Source organism: Hypanus sabinus, chromosome 1, assembly GCF_030144855.1.
Source record: "Hypanus sabinus isolate sHypSab1 chromosome 1, sHypSab1.hap1, whole genome shotgun sequence".
Lineage (NCBI taxonomy): Eukaryota > Metazoa > Chordata > Chondrichthyes > Myliobatiformes > Dasyatidae > Hypanus > Hypanus sabinus.
Window position 1 is genome coordinate 107796070 of NC_082706.1, and position 23709 is coordinate 107819778.

General features: G+C 41.4%; 1 protein-coding gene across 4 annotated transcripts in view; it reads left to right on the plus strand.

The window, feature by feature from the left end:
- The first annotated feature begins 698 nt into the window (after window positions 1-698).
- The window catches only part of LOC132396382 (tumor necrosis factor receptor superfamily member 16-like), a 33187-nt gene continuing 10176 nt past the window's right edge, over window positions 699-23709 (plus strand). The window contains exons 1-2 of one of the 4 annotated variants that reach the window (XM_059973915.1): window positions 699-867; window positions 1902-2163. In XM_059973915.1, the coding sequence (XP_059829898.1) occupies window positions 2100-2163 (64 nt within the window). In that variant the 5' untranslated portion in view covers window positions 699-867; window positions 1902-2099. The other 3 variants (XM_059973910.1, XM_059973923.1, XM_059973929.1) reach the window with 3 other exon arrangements.

Genomic DNA, 23709 nt, shown 5'->3' on the forward strand with positions numbered 1-23709 from the left:
AGCTCAGTCAGAATCTTTGTCATGGAGTTAAAGGGTGCAAACTTGAGTCATAAGCACATCATCCAGTGTAAGGTCACTGTGTGTGAGCTGCATGGTTGATTGTGTCTTGCACTCCACTTGCACTCTTAACTGGGTACAAAGGATCACATGGCACTGTACAGAGATACACAATGCTGCAGGAACTCAGCAGCTCAGGCAGCGTCTTTGGAGGCGAATAAACAGTTGACTGTTTATTCCAGCATTTTGTGTGTTACTCTGGATTTCCAGCATCTGCAGAATCTTTTGTGTTTTAAGTCTTGAGATGTTGCAGTAGTTTGCTGACAAACTGAATTTACACCTCCATCGACAATATGAAGTACACAACATTCATTTTCATCGATATGTGTGGTATATCGGTAAACATAAATTGAGTTATGTTATATAACAGTAACCACCACGTTAGTATAAAAATAATTTGCTGTCAAATTATATGAGAGCTTCTCTTTAAAAATCAGTTCTTATTCTCTTTGTGGTTTTCCTTTGGTAAAACAATCCAGCAAATCAGTTCAATTTGATGTTTAATAGTTAGACAACTTAAAATCGCAAGCGTGTGTGGTGTAGCTTTAAGAGACCACGCTCGGGAACGGGATTATTATCTCCCGGGGAGTTATAATTCTGCAGCTCCCAACCAATCATCATGAAAGTATGTTCCCCCTACCTCTTCCCCTCCTACATCAGTACCACGTGGGGTGGTGGTTTAACTCCCTTTTTTTGTTGAAGATATTGGAAAGTAACGAAGTGATTGAGTCATTGAAAGACGAGAACGAGAGAGGGGTAAAAAGGGACGGAAATCATAAGAGACTGGGGCTGAAAACAGTGCACACGTGAGTAAGAGAAGCTTATTCACTCTAAGGTTTCAGGCTGGTCCAGTTTGTGATTTAAGATCTGTCTGCTCTGGAGTGGGGGGAGGGGGTTATTAAGGTTTGCCTTGTGCCTGATGTACTGCGGGCCAAAGTTTTGCCTGGTGAGACTGGAGGTTTCTGTTGGGAGGGGATACTGGCTCTCCAGTGCAGTTTCATCTTTCCTTGTGCGCTTTTAGAGTTTACCCAGCGCGCGTGTAATGTTTCCCTTGTGTGAGATTGAATGTTTGTCTAATTTTGGGTGAATTAGTTTGCCGTGTGCTGTAGAGTTTGTTCGTGTAGGGACAGTTTGCCTGGTCAGCGGCATTATGTTTTCCAGTGCGGAGTTAATTTACCAGGGGTATAATACCCGTGGGGCGAGGTGGTTCTTTTTTTCGTCTGGTAACTATAACGTTTGCCCGATAAGGGGGTTAGTTTATCTGGTGCGGGGATTTCTGTTGGTCTGGTTTGGCATTTAGGACATGCCAAGTGCCGTGATTAATCTGTGCCTAGTGTGGACTTTATGGTCTCCCAGTGCGAGATCTGGTGTTTGCCTGGCTGGCATTTATGGCCGGTCTGGTGGCGGTTTGAAGATCTTTTCAGTGAGAGGTTTGGAGTTTCCTTTGTGGTATCTTCCATCTATCTGGAGTGAGTTCTAGTCACTGTTGGGCTAGGTAGATAACGGTCTCCTGTCCATCTGTTAATGGTAGGTAACTGGAACCCACTACCTGGAGAGGAGGTGGGAAGCAGAGACATGTGGACAGGCAGATAAACATGTAGAGAGTTGAGGAATATAGATTACAAGCATATGTGTAGTTTAAATTGGCGTCAGGGTGGGTGGAAGGGCTTGTTCCTGCTTTATGTATTGTGTGCACTCTCATTTGCCACCGTGTGAAGTTGCCATTCTGATAAACTGGCTCCAGGTGAAGGAGTACAATTGTCTGGTACCAGGACAAAAAGAGATTACCATGTTACCTAACTTCATAAAACTCTTCATGATTTCCTGTTGCTTCTGCCTTCCAGTTCTTCATTGTTTTTGCAACACTTGGGTTATGTCCTGGACTCTCTCCTCAGAGTAGTTCAACTCTGAGGTCAGTACCGCCAAGGACCTCAATCGAACCACAGGTAGAGGACACCCTAAACTAAACCAGGCCTGAAATCAAGCGCCAGCTAATCAAGTCTGCATACTGAGGCGAACCAATCTCCGCAGAGCACCGGAACATGAATTTAATTGAGTCAGAGCTGGAGGCTGATCAGGGACAGAATGCAACCCCTTTTTTCCCTGGTAAGTGGAGCACTCTGGTCAGCAGAGGCCACCTGTCTTGTTATAAGATTTCAAAGTAAGTACATCCAAAAATAATTTTTATAAAAACTACATGTTTGGTGTCTTTTACCAACTCAAGAGTTGCAGATGCTTTGGGTTAATGAAGTATGGTTTTTGTGGAGTCAGTTTGGCAGTCAATTGCTTGTCCAGCAAAATTCCACTGCAAGCATGAAGATAATGACTGGCTGGGCCACATTTCAGAGAGTGAATTGTAGAAAACTGATCATGGGGCTGTAGAGTAAAAGAACTGAGTCCTCTTCCTGGCGTCTTTCACTAGATACCCTCCACCATATTGGACAAATTTGAATGAATGCTGGTACTGAGCTTGAGTTCCAATTACCAGCAAGATCCCAAATGTTCCTGGTTTTGTTGGTAGCAATAATGGCTTTCAATTCATTCTCTCTATAACTTGTTCTCCTGAGAAAGTGATGAACTTTTTGATCCACTTCTCAAGACATTTTGATACAGCTGAGTTTTGGGTCTGTTACTTTGGAGACCAATAACCAGTTGAGCTCATTCATGTGGAACTAGTTTGAATTCTCAGAGTTCTGTGAATGGAATATTTGTCTAAGTACTGCAGATAGTTTGGGTACATTCGAACTGTTGGTTGCTACTCTCTGCTCATGACTCATTCCCTGCGTGCAGGTCTGTGTTTTAGGGTCAGTCTCTTCTGTGACAATGTCTCCGGTGGCATTGACAGGTCACATTTAGGAAGGGTAAAAGGAGAGTTTGTGGGAATGTAACTCAACAAATGTTAACTGTGTCAGTGGACAAATTTAACAGTTGATGGGGAGCAGGAAGGGATTTTGAAAAGTCCTTCAGGTCGTGACTCTTTTTGTGGTTTGCTTGAGCTTGTGTGAAATCGGTGATTCATTTTGCACTGGTTACTTATAAAGCTATAATCATTCCAATTTGACTTTGGATGATCCTGTTAAATCCTGCAGAGCAGGAGTGTAATATTCTTAGCACTGCAATGGCTTTATTTTATAGATGGACCATAGAAAGCATAATGTCTGGATGCATTACAGCCTTAGTATGACTACAGCTCTGCCCAAGTCCACAAGAAATTGCAGTGAGTTATGAATGCAGCCTGGTCCATTACACAAATTGACCTCCGCTGACTCTGTCTACTTCCTGCTGCCTTATAAAAGCCACTAACATAATCAGTGACCCCTCACTCCCAGTCGTTCTCTCTTCTGTCTGGCAGAAGATGTAGAATTCTGAGAGCACAGATCACCAGACTCAAGAATAGCTTCTATCACACTCTTATCAGACTACTGAATGGACCCTCATGACAAAGATGAATTATTGATCTCCCATTTGATCTCGTCATGAGCCTTGGACTTTATTTGTCTACCTGCACTGCAACACTATATTCTATACTGATTTCTTTTTACTACCTCACTGTTATGATCTGTCTGCAAGGCACACTAAAGCTTTTCACTCTATTTTGCTTTATGTACAAATAATAAACCAATGCCAAGTCTCTCACCCCACAGATCTTCTACATGACTTATTATTAATTAAGTTAACTTTTATATCAGACATGGCTCTGCTAGAGCATAAGTTACCTGAGTTACTAGGCATTGAGTTCAAGACCTACTCCAAGTCTGTTTTTCCACTGCGGTGCTGAAGGAGTGGTGGACAGTTGGAGGTGGTGGCCAGGGTTAGGTTTTAAACCAAGGTCCCTCCTGCTCTAGCAGTAGGATGTAAGAAGCAAGGGAGTTATCCTTGGTATCCTGCCCAATAGCTGCTGTGCAAACAGTTCCACGGAAATAGATTATCTTGTTATTTTTTGCTTTACTATGATGTCCAAACTTCAAAATTACTTTGGCTAAAACTTGCTTTCAGATGTCATGAACATATTATAAACTGAAAGTTGCTTGATACCATGTCATAGCAGTCCTCTTGTAGAGTCCAAACAGCCAATTCAACAGCATGTATCATGGAGTCCTTGTACAGTGCTAATTCATACTCAACACCCACATCTGACTCTAGAGCAGAGGCCCCTGAACACGATTAAAGATGGGAGTCTCCCATCTCAAGTATTTTATCATTGAAGCCAACTAGAGCTCAGCCTAATTCTTTGATGTGCAAACTTAGGTCGAAGTATGACTTCTATTGCAGGTTGAATCGTGCAATGTTAGCATTCATTTCACAAGGACTAGAATATAAAAATAAGGATGAAATGTTGAGGCTCTATAAGACGTTGGTCTGACCATATTTGGAATATTATGAGCAGATAGGGGGTAGATGGAAAAGATGGAGAGGGTCTATCGGATGTCACGAGAATCTTTCCAAGAATGAAAGGATTACTGTACGAGGAATGTTTGATGGCTCTGGGCCTGTTCTTGCTGGAGTTTGCAAGAATGTGGGGGGGGGGGGAAGGGGGATATCTTTGACACCAATCAAATATTGAAAGGCCTAGATAATATGGATGTGGAGAAGATATTTCTGATAGTGGGGTAGTCTAGGACCAGGAGCACAGAATAGAGGAACATCTGTTTAGAACAGAGATGAAGAATCTCTGTAACCAGAGGGTACTGAATGTGTAGAATTCATTGCCACAGACGGATGTGGAGGCAAAGTCATTGGATATATTTAAAGCAGAGCTAATTCTTGATTAGTCGGGGTGTTAAAGGTTACAGGGAGAAGGCAGGAGAATGTGGTTGAGATGGATAATAAATCAGCCATAGTGAAATGGCAGAGCAGAGTCAATAGGCTGAATAGCCTAATTCTGCTCTTCGGTCTTATGAGATCTCAGTGTATGGCTAAATCTGAAGGTTCAGCCCCTATTCTAGAGATATAGTGCCATGGTTAGGCTGACAGTTCAGTGCAAAGTTGAAGGAAGGCAGCACTTTTGGAGATGTTAATTTTTCAGAGGAGGCATTAAAACTATGATGTAAAAGATTGCATGCAACTGCTCAATAAAAGGTAGCAATGACTTTCCTAAAATTAGATCAATATCAGTAGAACAGATTAGGTAGCCATTTATGTCAGGTTGTGGAATCTTACTGTTTGCAATTCAGTTGCTACCTTTCCTCAGCAGTAACCACACATTCAGATACTGTATGGGGGCCCTAAGGTTGTGTTGAGTGATATGGTATTTTTTCTATATGAAACCAATTACTTGTGAAAACCTTAAGTCAGACCAACTCTGGGGAAAGAAACATTTTAAATGCAATGAACTGGATTAAGGAACATTGTGAAATTGGTTTCTTTAGTTCTGTGAAATAAGCTCTGTGTGAGGTACTAAGAGTCTTTAAGGATGGCTGTCTGCTGAATTGCAAATAATTTGTGCTCTATCAGGGGCCACTTGTTACTGGAGGAATGGTGCTACTTTGGTTAAAAGGGCAGATTACTAATCTTCAAAGTTCTGACTAGTAATACAGGGGCATGAGTTCAAATCTCTCAATGGCAATTGGAGAACTGAAGAATCAGAGGACCATGCAGGAAAGTGGAGGGCAAAATCATATTTGTCATGATCTTATTGAATGGAGAGGTTTAAGAGGCTTTTGTAGTTTATTCTTGGTATGATTTATGATATGATTGTTAAATTCTTGTCACTTTCTTCTATGAAAATCAGTTAATCATCCAGTTTGCCTTGTTCCTCATCACGGTGTGGGGGGGGGGGGCAGTGGACTGTCGAAGTTGCTAGAAAAGACCTTCTTGTCAACTTTCTTCCATAGTGCATCTGAGGAAGTGTAGTACCTTTTGGACAACAAGGTGACAGAGCTCTTGGAGCAGTCAGGAACACCTATCCAACAAACCAAAGCGTACGTGGCTAGGCATTACTGACTATGCAAGGAAAAACAGGGTCAACAGTACTAGTGATGCCTACTTCCCTGCTGTTCTAATAACTTTTATGCATGCTTCGAGGCATCCAGCACAACCTCCCCGTCTCCCCCCACCCCACCTTGGTGAGTAGTCATTCTCTGTAACAGTAGCAGAGAGTTGACCCCTGTAAGTCAGTTGGACCAGACAACATCCTAGGCCGAGTACTCGGGGTTTGTGCACACCAGCTCACTGATGTCTTCATGGACATCTTTTTCACACTTCACTCATTCAGTTTCCTGTCCGCACATTGCTTCAAATCAGCCACCATCATCCCTGTACCAAAGAACTCTACATCTTCAGAGCTAATTGACCTCTGTGCTGGCAATGACGCCAATCATTATGAGGTGCTTTGAACGTATTAAAGACTCCATTCCTGCCAGATTGGACACTCGCTGATACACTTACCAACAGAACCACCCTATGACAGATGCCATAATATCTGTTGTGCACTTGACTCTGACATGCCTAGAAAGCAAGGTCACTGATGTCAGAATGCTGTTTCTGGATTTCAGCATTCAACACTATTGTTCCACAGACCTTGTGAATAAGCTCCTACTCCTCGGTCTAAATACTCCACTGTGTAACTGGGTGTTGGACTTCCTGACCAACAGATTTCAGGTACTCAGTGCACAACTGCTCTTCCCTGCTCATCGTCCTCAATACGGGTGCCCCCGCCCCAGGTATGTGTACTGAGCCCATTGCGGTACACTCTGCTCACACGAGTGCACGGTCAGACCCTTGAGTAATCACCTTGTTAAGTTTCCTAGTTACGTGGTGGTTGGGCTCATCACCAATAATGATGAGATGGTTGATACAGAGGAGGTGGAAGAACTTGAGGCCTGGTGCCAAGCAAGTAACCTCTTCCTCAGTGTTAACAAGACAAACAAGATGGTTATCGATTTCAGGGCAACTTACACAAGCCACTTTATATTGATGACACAGCAGTGGAAACTCGGAGCATTTTCAAACTCCTGGGAGTGCACATCTCACACAATCTCTCACGGCCCCAGAACACATCCCACACAATCAGGAAAGCTCATCAAATGCCTCTACTTTCTGAGGAAGCTGAAGAGAGCTGGACTATGCTATGCATCTGTTGGAGGACACGAGTATAGATGCACAGAGTGTATCGTAACCTGCTGTATCACTGCATGGTACAAAAATTGCACTGCAATGGATAGGAAGTCTCTACAATGGGTGGTCAAAACTGCCCAACATGTCACCAGCATCAGCCTACCTACCATTATGTAGAAAGGTGCCAGAAAAGGGCCAGTAACATCATGAAGGATCCCACTCGCCCTGTTTGTGGATTGTTTGTCCCACTTGCATCAGGAAGGAAGCTAAAAACAGTTATTTTCCCCAAGCAAAGAGGCTGATTAACACCTCCACCCAATTAACCCACCCCTCCACAATCCCCCCCCACACCACCACTTCATCATGTCCTGTCAAAATCACCTTGTGTATAGACACTCCTAAGCCTAGCATCACTTTATGTATGTACAATCAATGTATATAACCTGTCTTGTGTATTTATACAAGTATTTGTGTCTATCTGTCTTATTGTGGTTTTTCTGTGCTGCAGTGGATCTGGGGTAACAATTGTTTTGTTCTCCTTTATCCTTGAATACTGGCAATGGCAGAAAACAATACGAGATCAGTATCACCTGCAAGTTTCCCTCCAAGCTGTGCTCTATGTTGGCTTCAAGTTCATCTTTATTAACTTCATTGTCAAAATTGTTGAAGTCCCAACCCAAAGTCATTGTTGGAGCACTTTCACTGTGATTGTCACAGTTTAACAAGCAACTTCACTGTTGCTTCTTGGGCAAATTGAGGATGGTAATTAAAAGCTATCAAAAGCATCCACACCCTATGTGTAAACAAAAAAAAGAAATCCAGTTTTTAAATTTCCACTTCAGTTCAAATGTATATGAACAAACTGCATCATGTTCCTGTTCCAATTTGGATTGCAACCCGTTTCTGTGTTCTGCATTTTTCCGATGAATTTGCTGGATACAGAACATGTGCAGTCCTTGCCTGACCTTTCGGCTCTTTCCCATCCCCCTACGAGCCCGAGGGCGCAGACACCAGCGGTTGCAATTTCATTGATGTCCTGCCTGTGTTCAGCTAACTAAAATCAGATTGCTATGTCAAACCTTGGAGTATTTTTTTTGCTTGGCTTGGCTCAGTACCATATCAGATGGAACAGTTGCCTATTAGACAAGCCTGAATTAAAAAGCAGTTTTAACCCCTGACATGCCGAGAATAGAAATGGGTGTCATTTTTCCTCGGTGACACACTTGAAGCCATCTTTAGACCCAGAATTTCAATGGCAACAAGTTATTATGCATTGTATTTTGAAGCAGAGAGCAAGTAAAGAGTTACATCAGTTTCTGTATAAACAATTGGAATTCCCCTCCTGGTGAGATAATTAATCCCAGGACATGGCTTTTAATAAAAAGGGCCTGCGTTTAATGCCCATTCGCAGTTGCCCTTGAGGAAGTTATGGTGGGCCTTTCTCTTTAACAATTGATTTTCTGCAGTTGTGCATATTGTTTAAACCAGTCAAGTCTTCTCGGCTGTACGTGAGGGTGTTGAAGCAGGTAAGCAGAATTCTGCAGGTCATTCGAAAACCCTTTACCTATAATTCCAGCACTACTCGCTATTCTTTAGAAGTTAGGTTTTTCAATAGCCAGAAAACTTGAGTGGCCGTGTTAGTGATATGATAATTAATTATAAGATGCACAAAATCGGAATCAGATTTAATATCACCAACATAGGTTGTGAAATTTGTTTTCTTAGTGGCAGCAGTACAATACAATGCATGTTAATACAGTCGGCCCTCCTTATCCGCGGGGGATTGGTTCCGGGACCCCCCTGCGGATACCAAAAAACGCGGATGCTCAAGTCCCTTATATAAAATGGCATAGTATTTGCATATAACCTACGCACTTCCTCCAGTATATTTTAAATCATCTCTAGATTACTTATAATACCTAATACAATGGAAATGCTACGTAAATAGTTGTTATACTGTATTGTTTAGGGAATAATGACAAGAAAAGAAGTCTGTACATGTTCAGTACAGACGCAACCATCGTAGCTCTTCTGGGAACGCTGATGTTGCCTTTGCATCAGCCGATCTCAATTCTCTCATGATCTTTAAGTTCTTGAGGCTGTAGTGCTTTACACAGCTAGCCAGACATCCCTTACTAGCCTTAAACTTCTTCCTCTTGCTCACAACACAAGTAGCAAACGAACGAAATGTTAGGCGAACAATGCTCAACTTCCGGGATTTCCCGATCCGCGGATGGTTGAATCTGTGCATGCGGAACCTGCAGATAAGGAGGGCTGATTGTATGGAGAAAAAAATTAATTACAGTAAATATATAAATTTAGTTACAGTCGGCCCTCCTTATCCGTGAGTTCCTCATGTGCGAATTCAACCAACCGCGAATTGAGAAAACCCGGAAGTGCTCTTCCAACACTTGTTGTTCGAGCATGTGCAGACTTTTTTCTTGTCATTATTACCTAAACAATGCAGTATAACAACTATTTTACATAGCATTTACATTGTATTAGGTATTATAAATCTAGAGATGATTTAGAGTATACGGGAGGATGTGCGTAGGTTATCGTGGATCGGGGTCGAAAAAAACCTGGAAGTTCTTTTACTAAGTAAGTCGGAACAGGTACATCCGGTATTATTTATTGTCAGTTAGTCAAAAGTTTGTCTTAGTATATAGTATATATTTTACCTTTCTATGCATATAAAACACTTAAGAAACGTTAAGCGCTGGGCGATCCAGTGACAGATTGCTCCCAAGCACACTGGCCCATCTGTGCCGGGTTGATGTGGAGGATCAAAAACCCAAAGCCCAATAATTAAACCACTGTGTTGTTAAGTAATAATTATAGCTTTCATCGGGGTAGGGCCTTTCTCACTTTATCCTTTAAAATTGTTTCCATCATTGACTGTAGCCTAATGCTTTTTTAGTGACCAATGGCATTTCACCTCTTTCCGATCGCTTAATTATTTCCACTTTATTTTCAATCATGATTATTTTAGTGAACAGAAACACTGCGGATTCAGAGCTTTGCCACCGGGTCCTAATGTCCACCGCATTGGGACAAGTTGAATAAGAGACTTGAGCATCCGTGTTTTTTGGTATTCGCGAGGGGTCCCGGAACCAATCCCTTGCGGATAAGGAGGGTTGACTGTATATTAAAAATAGTGCAAATACAGAAAAGAAAGTGAGGTAGTGTTCATGTGTTAAACGTCCTTTTAGGAATTGTATGGCAGAGGGGAAGAAGCTGTTCCTGAATTGTTGAAACATAATAACATAGAAAACCTACAGCACAATACAGGCCCTTTGGCCCACAAAGCTGTACTGAACTTGTCCTTAGAAATTATCTAGGGTTACCTGTAGCCCTCTATTTTTCTAAGCTCCATGTACCTGTCCAGGAGTCTCTTAAAAGACCCTATCGTATCCGCCTCCACCACTGTTGCCGGCAGCCCATTCCGTGCACTCACCACTCTCTACATTTTAAAAAAAAACACCTTACCCCTGACATCTCCTCTGTACCTACTTCCAAGCACCTTAAAACTATGCCCTCTCACGCTAGCCATTTCAGCCCTGGGGAAAAGCCTCTGACTATCCACACGATCAATGCCTCTCAGGCTTTGTACCTCCTTCTTGACAGTAACAAGGATTAGACACCTAAACATTAAATGTCACCTTTCTGAGACACCATTCCTTGAAGATATCTTGTATACAAGGACGCTAGTGCCCATGATGGAACTGACTCACTTTACAACTTTCTGAAGCTTCCTATGGTCCTGTGCAGCATCACCAGACAGTGATGCAGCCTGTCAGACTGCTCTCCACAGTACATCCATAGAAGTTTGAGTGTTTTAGGTGACACGCCAAATCTCCTCAAATAACACTTTAATATGTAAGCTGCCAACCCAGCTCCTGGGAGTAGGTTTGCTATCCACTTGAGTTTCTCAACCTTTTTGCCACTGTTTAAACAAAGTGGGTTAGAACCAGTCCAGGACTGAGCTTTAGAACTTTGCCCTTCTTAATTTCCCAGCCAATCTGAGCTTGCTTCTAATTAGTAGTTGGAATGTAGCCCTTTAATTACTCTTATTAATGCGCCAGCTGGTCTGGAACTATTCTCTGGATTTGGATTTGCAATTTTGATTAAGCAATTAAAAAACATTTTTTTAGTTTGTAGCATTATTAGCATAACCAGCATTGAATTGCTATTGACCTTGAAGGTACAGGTGAATCACCAACTTGAATTGCAGCAGTGTTTCTGGTGAAGGTCACCTACACTGCCATGGGGAATGGAGCTCCAGTATTTAAACACACTGAAGCCCTAGCAATGTACACTCAGTGGCCACTCTATTAGGTACTCAGGGATGCTCTTCTGCACAATACTGTTGGGATACATGGTTATTTGGGTTACTGTCTCATTCTTGTCAGCTCAAATCAGTCTGGCCTCTCTCTCCTCCTGTGACCATTCTCATTTGCAAGGCATTTTCACTAAGAGAACTGCAGCTCCCTGGAGTGTTTTTTTTTTGCACCATTCTCTGTAAACTCTAGAGACTGCTGTGCATGAAAATCCCAGGAAATCAGCCGTTTCTAAGAAGCTCAGTTTATCCCATCTGGCACCAACAATCATCCCACAGTCAAAGTCACTTAGATCACATGTCTTCTCCATTGTTTTCTGGTCTGAACAACTTGACCATATCTGCATGCTTTTGTGTATTGAGTTGCTGCCATGTGATTGGCTGATTAGATATTTGAATTAATAAAATGGCCACTGACTATTTCCAGGTCGTGTTAAGTTGATAAACGTCTTGGAAGAACTCTGCAGATGCTGTTGATCTCTGCTGCCCTTGTTCTTGGTAGTAGAGGTCATGGGTTTGGGATTTTTCAGTTGGACTGAGCAAGTGCAGTGCAACCACGGTGCACCAACGTTTGAGACACAGAATGAATATCTAAAATAGTGATGGGGTGCCAGCCAATTGGTTGTTTTGTTCTGGATACTGTTGAGCTATGACTTGTTGGACTCATCCAAACAATTGAAGCATATTTCATCATCCTTCTGACTTGTGCCTTGTAGATTCTTGGAAGTATTTAAAGTATCTGGAGTTGGATTGTTCATTATTTGCCTCCTATTTGGAACTTGTCATTATCTGGCCATTTGTGGTGCAAATGTTACTTGTCACTGACTGACAGCTCTCTGAATTTTTTTTCCTGGGGTTGAGGTAATCAACTTGCAACCATCAATAACCACCTTTTATTTGTGCAAGATTTTGGAATGCTCAACCTTGATGCTCATTGACTTTAGATCTAACAAGGTTGACTTGACCAGGGTCAACTTTCAATGGTAGTCACCCTCTCCTTGCCTCTGAAACTATGCTGTTGAGACTCAGACTGTCTTCCATTTGGCTAGGTCAACATGTGTCTGAACTTGAATAGTGTGCCTCTGCATTTTCTTCACTTTCTCATTATAGTATATAATGGATTATCAAATGATCTGTTTCTTTTTCTATTGCTTTACAAGTTTATTCCAAACAATGAAAACTTCTGTGAAATAGCACTTACTAGTCATAACATTTTTTTTTAAGCTTTTAAATTTTTGGATCTTCGGGAAAGAAGAACTGTGGAGATGTAGCAGGGAAGATCAACCTTGGTTGAATTGAACAGCAGGGCAAGCTTGGTGGGGTGAGGGGTGGCAATCAGATCCAGTGGCTTATTCCTACTTGTGTTCTTACTTGTCATTCATTTCAGTTTTCCATTTGTTCTACTTCCACGGTATAACTGGAAATAGCATTCTGGATCCCCCGGCCCATTATTATTTTTATAGCCCTCTGAGATAGACAGACATACTTTATTGATCCTGTAACGTTCTCCTTCGCGTGTAACTGATAACGTTGAATTTAACGTCGAGATAAACCAGTTAATAAGAACCAGATCGCAGTAAGATTAACCATTTACTGTTCACTCTTCACATTAACATATGGTGAAAACTGTTGATAAAACAATACAAGATTGATACAGTATTTGTTCCTTCCTTAATATCACATTTCAAGTGTAAATACTTGCAAAGGTGACTATAACTACATTACACTAAGGTGCAGTATACAGGGAGAGTTTACCTGCTCCATTGACTACTTTAAATACACTTCCATGCAAACTATCCGCGACTCTTTAACTAACGAAAGCATAAACATTATCTACCGTCGTTACTTCTAACAGGATCGGCATTAACATCTTAGTTCAATATATCGATTATCTATTAACTTACAGCGTTGCTCTCACTGTGATTTCTCATGCCTGCAAAACTACTTCTGCTCAGGTGAGCCTCGTGGTAAGCCCCCACCCTCGCGCTAATTTCAAACCGGTATTTTCCCACAAGACGCGGTGAAACCGGATGTGACGTCATCACATGCCGATATATTTTACATGCAATGAATATACTTTAAACACTTCTAATTCTAACTAGAAAATACTATCGAATGAATTACTAAGCGAAAATATTATAAACTAAGTAACTGTCGTAAAGACAGCACAGATCCCAAGGGAAATTGGGTTTTGTTAGTCGCACCAACCAAGAATAGTGAAGAAATATAGCAATATAAAACCATAAATAATTAAATAATAATAAGTTAATCATGCCCAGTGGAAATAAGTCCAGGACCAGCCTATTGGTCCCAGGGACACTCCCAGGGAGGAGTTGTAAAGTTTGATGGCCACAGGTAGGAATGACTTCCTATGACGCTTAGTGTTAAATGTCGGTGGAATGAGTCCCTGGCTGAATGTACTCCTGTGCCTAACCAGTATGTTATGGAGTGGATGGGAGTCATTGTCCAAGATGGCATGTAACTTGGACAGCATCCTTTTTTCAGACAATTGATAATTGCTTATGCTCTTTTTAGCTGAAAACCTCTGACAAGAGCTTTGTTGCTGTTCAAGTGTCTGCTGTTATCTAGCGATTTAAATTGAATTCAAACCATTTTATAGTTTCACTGTTAACTTCCTTGATTTAAACTTCGGAGCCATGTCTGAAGTTTAGCATCCTGTGTATTCTGAGAAATCTGCAGTATAAATGAGGCCTTTTAGGCCTTTGTGCTTCTAATGTCTGTTTGAAAGAGTTTGTCCAAATAGACTCTCTCCTCTGCTCTAATACTATAAATTGTTTTCCTTCCCAAACATTTAGCTTTTGTTTCTGTTTCCATCATCTCAAGTTATACAATTATACAATTTAATTTTCTTTCCTTGCCTCCAGCTGGCATGTTGACTTTCGCTACTGGAACTCTGCAGGCACTACATCCTCTCGGGTACTTCCCTCATTATTTGGGTGACCACATAACACCCACAACTGACTGCAGAATACCAACTGTTTTCTCATCCAGCAGTCTCAAAATCACACAGGAAACACACATCACATTTGAGAAGGCTGATTTCATAACATCGAACCACCATGTTGCAGCAAACATTTCCCACTGGTAAGAGGAAGACTACAGTCAATGTTATGCTAATTAATTACTTAACAGTAAGGTGACGACGACCTCTTGTTAGGGGGAAGTAATCAAGTGATATTTCCTATGGTGTGGCATATCTAAATATACCTTGACATACAGGTGACAGTTGATCCCGGTAAAGTCACCCTGCCAGATCAGATGATTTAAAATTTTTGTAACAATTTATTTTAGCGATACAGTCTGGCATAGCCATTCTGTCTCTACAAGTCATGCTGCCCCTGACAAATCCAATTAACCGGAACCTATTCACGGGACAACTTGCAATGACCCGTTAACCTACCCGGTATGTCTTTGGACTGAGAGGAAACCAGATGACCAGGGAAAAGCCAAGCATTCCACAGGGAGGGTGTAAAGAGACTCTTTACAGAATGGCACCGGAATTGAACTCTGAATTTCAGAAAGCCCCGAGCTGTAATAACGTCATGCTAATTGCTATGCTGATTTCCCCCATTTTATGATGGGTTTGTGGGCCTATTTTAGTGACCTCAGCAATCCTAGGGAATTAGGGTCTTCATGTATGTGATTCATTAGGTGTGTTCAGGAAGGTTTCCTGACACAATATCTAGATGAACTGAAAAGAGGAGAGGCTGTACTTGATCTCGTATTGGAAAATGAACCTGGTCAGGTGTGGGAGAGCATTTTGGAGATAGTGATCATAATTCTGTCTCCTTTACAATAGCATGGGAGAGAGGTAGGAACAGACAATTAGAAAAGTGTTTAATTGGAGTAAGGGGAATTATGAGGTATCAGGCAGGAAATTGGAAGCTTAAATTGGGAACAGATGTTCTCAGGGAAAAGTACGGAAGAAATGTGGCAAATGTTCAGGGGATATTTGTGTGGAGTTCTGCATCGGTACATTTCAATGAGACAGGGAAGTTATGGTAGGGTACAGGAACCGTGGTGTACGAAGTAATAAATCTAGTCAAGACGAAAAGAAACGCTTACAAAAGGATCAGAGAGCTAGGTAATGTTAGAGATCTATAAGATTATAAAGCTAACAAGGAGCTTAAAAAGAAATTGAGAGCCAGAAGGGGCCATGAGAAGGCCTTGGTGAGTAGGATTAAGGTCAACCCCAAGGCATTCTACAAGAATGTGAAGAGCAAGAGGATAAGATGTGAAAGAATAGGACCTATCAAGTGTGACAGTGGGAAAGTGTGTTTGGAACTGGAGGAAATAGCAGAGGTACTTAACAAATACTTCAGTATTCACTGTGGAAAAGGATCTTGGTAATTGTGGTGATGACTTGCAGCAGACTGAAAAGCTTGAGCATGTAGATATTAAGAAAGGATGTGTTGGAGCTTTTGGAAAGCATCAAGTTAGGTAAGTCGCCAAGTCCAGACGACTGTACCCCAGGCTACTGTGATTGTAGATGGGTCATATTCTGCATGGAGGTCGGTGACCAGTGGTGTGCCTCGGGGATCTGTTCTGGGACCCCTTCTCTTCGTGATTTTTATAAGTGACCTGGATTAGGAAGTGGAGGGATGGGTTAGCAAATTTGCTAACGACGCAAAGATTGGGGGTGTTGTAGAGGGCTGTCAGAGGTTACAGCAGGATATTGATGGGATGCAGAACTGGGCTGAGAAGTGGCAGATGGAGTTTAACCCAGGTAAGTGTGAGGTGGTTCATTTTGGTAGGTCAAATATGATGGCAGAATCTGGTAAGACTCTTGGCAGTGTGGAGGATCAGAGGGATCTTAGGGTCCAAGTCTATGGGACACTCAAAAACTGTTGCACAGGTTAACTCTGTGGTTAAGAAGGCATACAGTATATTGACCTACATCAACCATGGAATTGAGGCCAAGAGGTAATGTTGCAGCTTTATAGGACCCTGGTCAGGCTCCACTTGGAATACTCTGCTCAGTTCTGGTCACCTCACTACAGGAAGGACATGGAAACTATAGAAAGGGTGCAGAGGAGATTTACAAGGATGTTGCCTGGATTGGGGAGCATGCCTTTTGAGAATAGGTTGAGTGAACTTGGCCTTTTCTCCTTGTAGTGATGGAGGATGAGAGGTGACCTGATAGAAGTGTACAAGACGATGAGAGACATTGATCGTGTGGATGGTCAGAGGCTTTTTCCCAGGGCTGAAATGGCTAACAGAAGAGGGCACAGGTTTAAGGTGCTTGGAAGTAGGTACAGAGGAAATGTCAGGGCAAGTTTTTTTACGCAGAGAGTGGCGAGTGCATGGAATGGGCTGCCAGTGATGGTGGTGAAGGTGGATATGATAGGGTCTTTTAAGAGACTCTTGGATAGGTACATGTAGCTTAGAAAAATAGAGGGCTATGGGTAGCACTAGGTAATTTCTAAAGTAAGTACATGTTCAGCACAGCATTGTGGGCCGAAGGGCCTGTATTGTGCTGTAGGTTTTCTATAAGGTAGCTCATGGCTTCAGAGGGTAGGGATATGAAAGTAAGTAAGTGATTATTCAGCAAACACGAGGAAATCTGCAGATGCTGGAAATTCAAACAACGACGACACACAAAATGCTGGTAGAACACAGCAGGCCAGGCAGCATCAATAGGGAGAAGCGTTGTTGACGTTTCGGGCCGAGACCCTTCGTCAGGACTAACTGAAAGGAAAGATAGTAAAAGATTTGAAAGTAGTGGGGGGAGGGGAAATGCAAAATGATAGAAGACCGGAGGGGGTGGGATGATAAGAGCTGGAAATGTGATTGGTGAAAGTGATACAGAGCTGGAGAAGGGAAAGGTTCATGGGACGGGAGGCCTCAGGAGAAAGGAAGTGCGGGGGAGCACCAGAGGGAGATGGAGAACAGGCAAATAACTAAATATGTCAGGGATGGGGTAAGAAGGGGAGGAGGGGCATTAATGGAAGTTAGAGAACACCTACGCTCGGTCCGCCAGAAAAAGCAGGAACTCCCAGTGGCCACACATTTTAATTCCACATCCCTTTCCCATTCTGATATGTCTATCCATGGCCTCCTCTATTGTCAAAATGAATCCACACTCAGGTTGGAGGAACAACACCTTATATACCAGCTGGGTAGCCTCCAACCTGATGGCATGAACATTGACTTCTCTAACTTCTGTTAATGCCCCTCCTCCCCTTCTTACCCCATCCCTGACATATTTAGTTATTTGCCTGTTCTCCATCTCCCTCTGGTGCTTACCCCCCACCCTTTCTTTCTCCCGAGGCCTCCCGTCCCATGATCCTTTCCCTTCTCCAGCTCTATCACTTTCGCCAATCACCTTTCCAGCTCTGAGCTTCATCCCACACTCTCCAATCTTCTTCTATCATTTTGCATTTCCCCCTCCCCCCACTACTTTCAAATCTCTTACTAACTTTCCTTTCGGTTAGTTCTGACGAAGGGTCTCGGCCCGAAACGTCGACAGTGCTTCTCCCTGTAGATGCTGCCTGGCCTGCTGTGTTCTACCAGCATTTTGTGTGTGAAGTGATTATTCAGTTGCCATCAGCCTTGGTTATGTACAATGAAGGTAGATGGCATAAACTTGTTTAAACATCTGAAATGTGATCCAATTAAGAGATTTAAAATGAGTGTTGGATATTGCTAAATTATTGCTACTGATACAAAAAGAGCGTACAACCAGAAGAGCGTAATCTCAAAACTCATGAACAATAAATATGGGCTCTGGAGAAATCGGTTCTCTACTGCTTCCACAACAGGGCAGCAGGATAAATTTTGTTTGGATCTTTTTTGTAAATTCCAAAATTAATCTAACAATCAGTAATAATGACCAGAACTACCAGTTTCCTTTAGCTAAAGCCAAAGGAAATTGGCCATCCTTGCCTTGCCTGGCCTATTTGTGCTGACAGACTACAGTATTTATTCTGTCATCTTTTAACGGTCCTCTGCAAAGGCTCAATAATTTAACATGACACATTTGATTATCTGCATTAAAACTTCATATAATAAAACTCAACAGGCAAGTAAGCATCACTCTCAGTACTGCTTTTGGTTGGTTGCAAGTCCTTCACCATGATTATGTTGTGCTTAAACTGGGAGAGCTGACCTACATACTTGATGAGCAATGACCCCACTCATTGAATTAAAGCTCTCCGCTAATGTCCCAGTCTTCTCCAAGTTCCCTGGGTATATTGTATCACAACAACAAGATGAGCCAACTGGGGCAAGCCTTACCATAGTTGGAAGCTGTGGCCTGCCTGCTTTCAATATTACCTCCATACCCCAAGTAATCTCGTCCCATCAGGCCAAGCAGAGCCAAGAAATCCTTCAGCTGATTACCACCTATCACTCTCCATCAATTCATGTATCAATTCTCAAGGCTGGACATCACACTTCAACAGCTACTTTCATTCATTTATTTGATTACTTCAATGTGCACAAACGTCCCACGTTTTACCAAAGTAAAGTTGATGCTCAGCCACAGAAAGACTGGTTTATTTGACACATGAACATCAGTGAAGTGTATCATTTGTGTCAGATTAAATCAACAATAATTATGATAAGGGCCATGCTTCTCATGCCAGCAGCATTCCCACAACTTACTAACCCTAACCATATCCTTTGGAATGTAGGACACACACTGGTGGGAATCAGATTAAATGGCATGATAGGCTTGAGTGGTTGAATTTTCTACTGTACTTTTTTATATTTTATAGTTGGATGTTGATGGCTGGTGATGGCCAGATTTTGTTGGAGAAGGCTTAGATAATGTTTGGATGTTTAAATTAACTGGAAGGGGACTGATGGGTGAATAATTGCAAAATAATTGTTATCTGCACTGCTCTGTATATTCTATGACTGTAGGAGTGAGATGATACAGGAAAACAGATTTCCCACATGGTTGCAAGTAAATGGCAGCACTAATGGAAAGACATGGCAGAAAACTTGATTTGGGTCTTCTGCCAATTCTTTCCTGTATTGCTGCTATTCAGTTGCACCCAGGTACGGAGGCACACTGGAGTGGCAATTAGTGCTGCTTGCTTGCAGCTCTCGGGGCCTGGGCCCAATCCTGACGTTCAGTGCTATCATTGTCAAGTTCACGTGTTGTTTCTGACAAATAGGCTTACTCTGGTTCTCCCCCAACGATCTAGTGACTTGCTGGTAGCTGAATTTGCTACTGTAAATTACCCTTGGTGTAGGTTAATGTTAAAAAGAATCAAATTGTCACATGAGAGGAAGAATGTTAAATGGGTGCAAATAAACCAGTACGGGCCTGCCTATTGGCTTGCTCTGCTGGGGAGCCAGATTTGCCTAATGGTCAGGTGTTGCTATAAATATGCTGACTTTCATTGCCTCTATCCTGTTACCAGACCACAGCCTTGACCCCAAAATTAAGAAAGTTTATGATGCTAGAGAAAAAGAAGTTGGGACAGTGATTCATCACTATCAGCAACAGTGTAAATTGGCTGCAGGAAGTGCGGTAAATTTAGATAGATATTTGGTGTGTTGCTACTGTATTTCAATGAAGACCAGGTCCTTAAAATGTCAGTTTAAGTTACTACAATCTCAGTGTTAATACCAAGGGAAACCAACCGTATTACAGAACTATATATTAGGCTTTTCAAGCAACCAATGGGACAGAAAGAGGTCATTTGGTCCATTGTCTCCAGTGATATACTGGTTTAATAAAGTAGTTATAGTCACAAGAATAGGCAAATAATCCTGTGTTGCGACTACACAGTTCTCTTGTTCTTCAATCAATTGTAGTTTACAGGCAAGATGCCATGCATGCTTAGTGTAAAACTACTTGAGGCTTAATTATCAAGCCAAACTGCTTTTAACTTTGCAGCCCACCTCATTTTAGAGGGGGTGGGGGACAGAGGGGGAGAAAGGAGAACTGTTTTTGAAAGCAAGTTTGCAGGAGCTCATTGTGGAATGCAATGGTTGTCTGCATTCAGGACCTCAAGTTGAGTTTAATTTTCCTCTTAAGAAAAAAAAATGATCCTGCTTAATCATGGAGAGAGAATGTTTGTCATTTTCTGTCAGGCTCATATTAATCTCCAGGCTCTGCCACAGAAGCATCATCTGCAAAGATTTTGTCTGAACTCATTTCCTCCTTAATTGCCTCTTCACTCCTATTGTGTGGTATTAAAGAATCTTAATTATTTACAGTGAAGCTTCCTTTCTCCTTTGAGGAAGAGTCCTTTCTCTTTGTGGACTTTGATTCATTTTGTTTGTGTGTGGCTTTGACTAAAAATTTGTACCTGTGTTCTCTCCTTCCAAAAGCTTTGCTGAGGAGCATGCCCATTGCCATGATTTGTTTTCCCCATTATTTTGTACAGCCCTTGGCTCAAGGGGGAAATGTACTGGTCCCAGTGAGAAAGAAAGGGGAGCAGTGAACTGATGAAGACCGCCCATAAGGCCACATTCACAGGTCTAGAATGACATAGGAAGGGTGTAAGATCATGAGGCATAGGAACAGATTAAGCCATTCAGCCCAATGTAATATGCTGCAGACTGTAGAACAGCACTGAAATCAAACTCTTTATGGCCTTCCCTCATGAATCTTCCCGTGATAGACCAAGCAATGTCTCACTGTCATATAACTGAGGGATCATAATGACGTTGGGTTTGGTGTACTGGGTCTTAATGCCTCTGGGAAAAATGAAAATCAGTCAAAGGATCGGAATCTGTTCACTCTCTTAGTGAATTGAGAAAGGATGGAGGTCAGGTATTTTGAGCCAAGCACTACTACCTACAATCAGAAGATGAAGCTTGGCTGTCTACAAGCTTCAGAGCTGTCGGCTGTTTATTTGCCTCCGTAGATGTGGCCTGACTTGTGTGTGAAGCTGTGCTGTAATGGTTCCTGCAACGGTATTACTAAACAATGAATTATTAAGATGTACCACTTAATGAAGTACACCACATATAATGCTATATCTTCCCCTTTTGTCTTGTGAAGTATGGTTCAACATTCAGCGAGTGGCAGGCAGAAGGACCCTGGGGGGGAAAGACTTTCAGGATCAGAAACCTCAATATAATTCTCAGTGTTGGAATGAAGATCAGACAGAATGGGCCCCAGCAGCTGTTAAATTCCTTCCTATTGTGTTCACTGGGTTTTTCAAAGAGTAAGGATATTGGACACACGGAATTTAAGGCTGTAAATAGTCACTCAAGATCTGAGGCAGCTTCACATGAGTTGCATACCCATGATGTCCTAGACATGTTAAATGAACAAAGGGATTTTGTTTAGTACATGGATATGTGTGTTACCGCAATGGCTGCCACTTTTATCCATCACGTTCACTCTTTAGAAGATGATGGTTAGCCACTCACTCAAACTGTTTCAGTGCCTGGAGTTAGTGCAAAATTTTTACTGTTTAGAAGAAACCAGTCCATAGCTACTGTGTATTTTTTTTAAAAACACAATCAATAGAAGCTGCTGTAGGGCATTCAGTGCTTTGCCCCTTTGCTGATAACGTCTGATTTCTTGCCTTAGTTCTACTTTCCTCTATCAACATCATAACCTTTGCTTTACTTAATATCCAATCATGCAGTGAATATAATCAAAAACCAGGACTTAGAGCCAGTATTACAACTATTTTCACTTTCTTATGGGAGACATTCTTTCCCATCCTAATCTACTAAATCTAGCTCTTAACTTGGAGACTGACTCCTGGTTCAGCATCATCCCTGTCTTCACTCTGGAAGAAATTTGTGTCCTTCAATGAGAGTATTCTGCCAAATTTCATTTTCAATAATCTTTTATTGATTTAAAAGAATGAGGATAAATATAAGTCAGAGGTTATTTCAAATACATATTTCAATAATAGTATAAACAAAAAAAGGAATATACACTGTCAAAATCATATGTAGTATTAAGCTAATATAAAAAGAAAGAAAAGAACCACATCTCCTCTTAACAATTTATAGAAAAAGACTCAACTTCTGTTAATGAGAAAAAACCCTCTAAACTAACCTAAAACAAAAAAAAAGGGAAACTGGGCAGTCTATTTTGAGGATACAGTTTTTTTTTAAAAAAGGAAAAATCCTTCTGGTCAAATCTAAAACTTTGCGGAGAAGAAAAAAAATTAACTGAGAAAGTAAAAAGAATTGGATAATATGAAGATATTGAATAAAAGGTCGCCAAGTTTGCTCAAATTTAAAAGATGTATCAAACGTCCGACTCCTAATTTTCTCCAAACTTAAACACGACATAATGGAGGAGAGCTGGAAAAAAACAGTAGGTGGATTGGGATCCTTCCAATACAATAGAATAGCTCTCCTAGCCAATAAAGTTGAGAAAGCTGTCATGCGTTGAGCAGAAGCAGGAACATGGATTTCCTGCTTCCATTGGAATCCCAAAGATTGCTGTAAATGAATTGGGTTGTAGGTCCAAACCTATAACTTTTGATAATGTTCTAAAAACATCTCTCCGAAAATTATTTAACTTTATGAAGGACCAAAACATATGAGTTAAGGTAGACACTGCAGTGTTGCATCTGTCACAGGTAAGATTTATAATTAGAAAAAATATGCACTAGTTTATCTTTTGACATATGCGCCCTGTGCACTACCTTGAACTGAATCAAGGAGTGACGGGTGCAGATAGATGAATTGTTAACTAAATGACAAATTTTATTCCATTGATTGTCTGAAAGTGACTCTTGAAGTTCCAATTCCCAAGCATGTTTAACCTTATCATTAGACATCATTCGTAAATTTAATAGCCGTTTATTGGCTATTAATGGCTGTCAATCCTTTTTGAAATGGTTTAAGCTGAAAGATGACATCTATCATATTTGGTAAATGAGCAAATGGGTAATTTGGTAACAAATCGCATAATAAATAAATTCCTGACTTGTAAATATCTAAAAAAATTGTGCATTATATATATATATCATATTTGTCCACTAGCTGCAAAAAATACATTAAACAATCCTCTAAAAACAAATCTGAAGAAGTTTTTATTCCCTTAGTTTTCCATGTTAAAAAGACCTTATCTAAAATTGATGGTTTAAAAAAAAGATGGATATTACTAGAAAGAACAAAGTTATTTAAGTTACAAAAATATGCTAAACTGAAACCAAGTTTTTAATGTATGTCTAACAATGGGACTAAGATCTTGTCCACCAATCCCAGAAAACAATAAGGGAAGAGGAACTCCCAGTAAAGAAGCCAAAGAGAACCCCCTTACCAAGTTCTCCTCCGTCCAACCATGAAGGACAGTCCTG